The sequence below is a fragment of the Odontomachus brunneus genome, unplaced genomic scaffold (assembly GCF_010583005.1).
Source record: "Odontomachus brunneus isolate Ranch 3 - 2012 unplaced genomic scaffold, Obru_v1 Obru_scaffold_057, whole genome shotgun sequence".
NCBI lineage: Eukaryota > Metazoa > Arthropoda > Insecta > Hymenoptera > Formicidae > Odontomachus > Odontomachus brunneus.
In genome coordinates, this window is record NW_022639507.1 from 721,900 (window position 1) to 728,618 (window position 6,719).

Consider the following 6,719-nt stretch of genomic DNA (forward strand, 5'->3'; position numbering starts at 1 on the left):
GAAGTCGTTACATTTCAAAAATTACTTTCAATATTATAGTAATTAAATCTTATGTGCAATGTTTTAATAAAAAATTGAATTTAAAATTTAAAGTTTTGTAATACAGGTTTTTATTTTATATGTATATTATATTTTCACAAATATGTATTAAATATCCTATACTAAAATGAATATATCAAATTGTTTTTTCACTGTTTTATCAAATAATAGGTACAGAATCTTGAACATAAAATATTTATGAGTCATCTATTCCTTATGGCTATCTTGTCTTAAACATTTAGGTAATGCTCATGTTTTATTATTTTTGTAATAAATAATTTCACTGAAGTATTTTTCTTTTAACTCTGATAATATTATGTACTGTAGGCTTCAGTGACGTAATGTGCCAAACGCTATTAAGAAATAACAATAAGAAATATATTTTTTTTGCATTTTAGAAAAGTATGGCCATCTTATCCAAGTTTACCCTATACAAATCAAGAAAAAAAAAAAAAATATATATATATATATATATATATATATATATAGTCTATCATTTATATATTATATATACACACACACACACACATATACATATATACATACATACATACAGGGTGGGCCATTTTATTCAATACACGCAAAAATCTCAAAAAGAAGAAATTTTTTCAAAAAATGTTTCAGACAAAAGTTATATGGATCGATGGGGGACATAAGAAAATACCATTGATTTGACCTTGCGTGGCCCCGCCAAGGTCAGGTCGAGGTCAACTTTGCTTTTTTAAGTAGAAATATACATTTTTTATTACGGAACTTTATTCTACGTAAAGAAGCAAACAACTTTTGTTTGAAGACATTTTTTATCCGACTTTTATTTTCTAAGATATTTACGGAAATATCTACAAAATTACTAGTTTCAATAATTTTTTCCTCGAATTCTATTAACTTAACTGAAAAATAACAAGAAACATTCTATTAACTTAACTGAAAAATAACAATTGTCTATTTTCTTCTCATAGAGCTCTGAGATTTTTTTCGGAATTTTTGATTAATTTTTTAGTACTGCATTTCCTTTCTTTTCTTGAAATACTAAAAAGTTAATCAAAAATTCTGAAAAAATTCTCATAGAGCTCTGAGATTTTTTTCGGAATTTTTGATTAATTTTTTAGTACTGCATTTCCTTTCTTTTCTTGAAATACTAAAAAGTTAATCAAAAATTCTGAAAAAATTCTCATAGAGCTCTGAGATTTTTTTCGGAATTTTTGATTAATTTTTTAGTACTGCATTTCCTTTCTTTTCTTGAAATACTAAAAAGTTAATCAAAAATTCTGAAAAAATTCTCATAGAGCTCTGAGATTTTTTTCAGAATTTTTGATTAACTTTTTAGTATTTCAAGAAAAGAAAGGAAATGCAGTACTAAAAAATTAATCAAAAATTCCGAAAAAAATCTCAGAGCTCTATGAGAAGAAAATAGACAATTTTTATTTCTTGCTATTTTTCAGTAAAGTTAATAGAATTCGAGGAAAAAATTATTGAAATTAGTAATTTTGTAGATATTTCCGTAAATATCTTAGAAAATAAAGATCGGATAAAAAATGTTTTCAAACAAAAGTTGTTTGCTTCTTTACGTAGAATAAAGTTCCGTAATAAAAAAATCTATATTTCTATTTAAAAAAGCAAAGTTGACCTCGACCTGACCTTAACGGGGCCACGTAAGGTGAAATCAATGCTACCTTCTTATGTCCCCCATCCACCCATATAACTTTTGTCTGAAACATTTTTTGAAAAAATTTCTCCTTTTGACATTTTTACGTGTATTGAATAAAATGGCCCACCCTGTGTGTGTGTATATATACATATATATACATATATATATATATATATATGTGTGTGTGTGTGTGTGTGTGTGTGTGTATGTATGTATGTATGTATATATGTATATGTATATATATATATATATTTTTTTTTTTCTTTTCTAAACATATTAATAAACAAAGTTTCAACCAGAATTGGAACTTGATTCACAGTTTGTATAATTACCTTACTCACTTGCTGATGAACCATCATATGTCTTTGCAAATTGTTCAAGCGGTTGAACTCGCGACCGCATACCTCGCAATCAAATTTCTTGTCGGGATCGTGATATTTCTTGTGCATGCTCAGATCGGTCACATGCGTAAACGTTTTTTGGCATATATCGCATGTATGTATGCGTTGTTCGTTGGGCATATGCGACTCTTCATGCTTCGTTAAACTGGCTTTCTCCATGAATCGACGGCCACAATAAATGCAAGGAAGTGGTCGCGACTGCGAATTGTGAAGATTCAAATGACGACGTAGTGCCGTGGATGTGGGAAAGTTTTTATGACATTCCAAGCATTGGAACGGTCGATCGCCAGTGTGAGTTTTCCTATGGCGAGCTAGAGAAGTCTGATCTGGATATCTGTACGAATAATAAATATATTAATCTTTATATTTTACAATTATAGAATCTATATTTTACATTATAGAATGAAATATTATTGAAGCATTTTTGCGACTTATAGCAATAAATTTCTGTTGTGGAAAATCAAATTATTAGAAAAATTAAAATAAAGTACATATAAGAAATGTCTATGAAAAAAACGAGAGTCAACACAATAAATATGGGCTGAGAAATCATGCACAAATTACAAATATCAAATAATAATAGATAAAATGATGAACAAGAATATTAATGAAAAACAATACTAACTTACCTTTTAGGACATAAATCGCAGGGAAAGCTTCTTGTAGTTATATCCTCTTCTCGAGCATGTTTCAGCCGATTATGCCTAAGTAACTGAAAAGATGTTTTGAAACTCTTATTACAGATGTCGCACTTCAAATTGTCTGTTGTTGGTATAATGACTTGTGTTCTCTTTTGTCCATTCTCATCCTCTGATATTATCAATGATATAGTAACAGTATTATTGTCCTCATTATCGATATCCTGTAACGGCGATGTTGCTACCGCAGAACTAGACATCTGAAAAAATCGCAAATATATTAGAGTACTATATCAAGTCTTCAATATATCAGACTTATTTATGCGCAATAATACCTGTTTACTAGAAGATTTCGCGTCTAAATCCGGCAAAATGAAGGGATGTTCATCTTCCGTTGACTTATTATTTGCCTGAAACCTCGATTCCTTATTGGTTACTTGATCGTCGTTGCTTTCTGCGATTGCATAATTTCCATCGTCAGTCAGATACACCGGTTGCAAAGCTCCGCTATCGTCCTTGAAATATAACTGTCCGTCTTCGTCTTCGTGTAGAAATATCTGATCCTAAAATTATGAGACATGCGTGATACATTCCCTGTTAAAGTTCAGAAATATATTAGCTTTTTTATCGTAGCATCTCATACTTGAGAATTTTCTTCTTGGTTTTCAGTGGATTCGTTATTCGAGGCATCCCACATCTGCTCATCTTGTTCAATCGCGGCGTTATCATATGTATATTGCTCGTTATCGTCAATCGCTTGTGCTACATATAGCGTCTCCATGTTATCTCCTTCATAATAAATAGTACCTTCAACTGGTATGGTATTTTCATCAAGTCGTTCCATCTGAAACAACACAAAGAGCTTGATAAGGTAATTATAGTTAAGTACAGTGGTCATATTTTTAGCGGAGCCAGTCATAAATTTACTATTTATCGAACAAAATTACGTTTCTATATATTTATTTCATTATTTTCATTATTTATTTCATTATGTTAATTTGAAATAAAGTCAAGATAAACATATATACATGATGTTACAAATACGAAATCATTATTTTTAATTTTTCTGTTAGTGAATTATTTGTGTGTATTGGTTAATCTAATAGAGATGCATAAATAATAGAAAGAGATACATAAATGTTTTTAAAAAATGTGTCTATGTATTTTGAATATTGTTATAAATGATGAACTTAGTTTCTGAAATCATAGAAATTTTTCATTAAAATTTCAAATGTAATTTATACAGGATTAGATAAGTTAATTTTCAACTAAATTAAACTAATTAAAATTATATAAATAAAAGCTAGTTTATAATTCAAAGTTAACTTAAAATTGAATTAAATTATTAAAGTTAAGTGTTAATTATGCAAAGTAATGTATGTTTTTCATATAATTAACTTCTTAATCATAGATTAAATTTATGTGAAATACTAAAAAGTAGGTTTTTTACAAGAAAATATTGTTTTGTGCTCAGAATTCTATCCAAGTTAAGAATATTGGCATTTAAGGAAATAAAAAATTGTTGGTATTATTTTTGAGCTTTCTTATTCTGCATTGTAAACAGCTGATTTTAATATTCATGAATTATTTTAACTTATAAAAAAGTTAATAAATTAAAATTAATGTATTTTAAAATAAGTATTTTAAGTTAGTTTAAGTTGACTCATTTAAAATTAACTAAGTTAAAAGTTAAATTACTTAAAATTTTGTTGGATAATGAAGTAGTTATTACCCAATTCTGAGTTTAGAAAAGATTAAAAAGAAAAATTAAAAATTTCAAGCAACACATGGAAAGTGTCAACTTTAGTTGCAAATATCTCAGAGGAAATATCTTCTTAAATCATCCATTTTTCCTAATTGTATAAGCAGTTAGATATTTCAGTATATATAGGGTGTTCGAAACTTTTATTGATACAATTTGTGGGAAAGTAGAATGAATTAAACAGAACAGAAAAGTCAAATACCATTTTGCGAAATTCGCAAGTTTTCGAGTAATTATTTTGTCTGAAGAAATTAGCGCTCGGGCTGACGCGTGACCATGATACACGCGAATCGCGGCTCGCTGTGCCCATAGCTACGCTATGTCTCGTAACTATGGTAACTATGACAAGAAAGGTTTCAGACACCCTATATAGTGCAAGTTACATGGAATTTTCATGAAATTCATTTTATGATGTAATTATCCTAATGATAAAACATTGCCAATATTTCATGATATGTCAAGTATACCAACTTTGATATATTGTGAGTCGTTGAACTTTTCCTGCTGCTTTGCAGAGGAATCTTGCTTCTTAGTCCCCAGCACTGTATACAACAGATTGTTCTCTGTATTCTTTACTATCTCGTGATTATCACTATCGTCTTCCACATTATGTACATTACTACCAATACTGCCACTGTCTATTCTAGATTTATCAGACCTTGTCATGGAATCCATGTGACTCCTCATATCCAATCTATTTGACTGCAGTGACATAGAGACATTTTGATTATTTACTGACTTATTATTTTTGGAAATACTCTGTGACTGCACTTCAGTCACAGACTGTCCAATATTATCCAACTCCTCCATACGGTCTAGCTCCTCATCTTGCCAGTCCTCATCTACATCATAATTAATAACTTGCTTCTTGCTATTGTTCTTCTGTATATTACTTGTGCGTTTAGTGGTCTCTTCCTTTCTAGATAGCGAAGTAAACATTGAATTCTCTTCTTCAAAACCAAAGATCTCGATTTTCTTGCCAGTTGTCTCATTATTTGTTTTGTCCCTCACAACCACTTCATTCTTCTCTGTATTTGACAGAGTCTTATCCTTGTTTTTTGACAAGGATATTTCATCATCTGAAAAATTTTCGTCATCTTCTACAATTTCCTCGATTATCTCAATGATCTCCTCTATTTCTTCTGTATCCTCTGTTGCTTCAGATTCCACTATAATGTCCTGCTCTGCGACATCATCCTTTAGTACCTCTATGACGTTCTTGTTACCCATAATATCCAGGGTCTCTAATATTTCCGAGGAAATATCCATTTTTTAAGCGACGTGCACCTTTACAGATACCTGAAATGTAAATACAAATCGTCAAATAACGAAGCACGACCAAACCTCGTTAATATCTGCACACAAGCAGCGGATCAATGAGCGTCGCGATTGAAATGGAATAATACAATACGAGAAGAACCGATGGATTTGTTATCGTGTGCTATACCATACATTTGCGCGCTACTTGCTGACCGATGCTAAATATCGCACAGGTGAGCCGCACGCGTTTTACATTGACGGATATCACACACGAAGACACCGTCTCGCTACTTGAAGCCATACACCACGACCGGTGAAAGATAGAGATACGAACTACACGAAGAGAGAAAGAGAGAGGAAAGAAAAAGAAAGCGTTATTTAATAGAGAACATGAAAAGAAACGTATAGATAGGCAAAGTACTTCTCAGAGAAGAAGTAACGAGATTACGAGTGCGTTCCCGCAATTTCTAGTGCATAGTGTCGAAATATGGGCGACGTCGGCTGTCATGGGTAAGCATGCACTCGGCTACGATTGTGCTCATTTCCGCCACGAAATCTCGTTTATGGGCTGCGCTTGCTTATATCAAAGCGTACCAAAACGTAAGAAATTGCATTTTGACACCTTTGCACAACGTAACAATTCTCGCGCGCGGCAAACTCACCGGTCGGTACGAAAATCTCGTGAATTTATCAACGGATAGCAAAATGGCCAACGGGGGGCGAGTAGAGTTATCGTCACGCGGAACACAACGCGTCGCGAACAAGGGAGCGGGGAAAACGCGCGCGGGGGGGCAGACGCACGTACGGTATCAATTATTGTTGATCGATCGTAGTACCCGCCGCTCGTTCGTTGCAACGATGCAAATGGCGCACTGTAGCGATGAGAAAGCTTGTCAGTGCTCGGTCGATACGCCACCGTCTCGGATTTCCTCTCGACGTTTTCTTACGTCGTTCGGCTGAGTGACGCCAGG

General features: G+C 32.2%; 1 protein-coding gene across 7 annotated transcripts in view; it reads right to left on the minus strand.

Moving 5' to 3' along the window:
* The window catches only part of LOC116845773 (zinc finger and BTB domain-containing protein 41-like), an 11,893-nt gene extending 5,174 nt beyond the window's left edge, over positions 1-6,719 (minus strand). Inside the window, exons 1-6 of one of the 7 annotated variants that reach the window (XM_032818839.1) lie at positions 6,585-6,719; positions 4,960-5,787; positions 3,370-3,570; positions 3,062-3,289; positions 2,718-2,986; positions 2,020-2,422 (exon numbers count right to left, since the gene is read on the minus strand). In XM_032818839.1, the coding sequence (XP_032674730.1) occupies positions 2,020-2,422; positions 2,718-2,986; positions 3,062-3,289; positions 3,370-3,570; positions 4,960-5,757 (1,899 nt within the window). In that variant the 5' untranslated portion in view covers positions 5,758-5,787; positions 6,585-6,719. Of the gene's footprint in view, positions 1-2,019; positions 2,423-2,717; positions 2,987-3,061; positions 3,290-3,369; positions 3,571-4,959; positions 5,788-5,935; positions 6,100-6,169; positions 6,321-6,342 lie in introns of those variants that run through there. The other 6 variants (XM_032818836.1, XM_032818838.1, XM_032818840.1 and 3 more) reach the window with 6 other exon arrangements.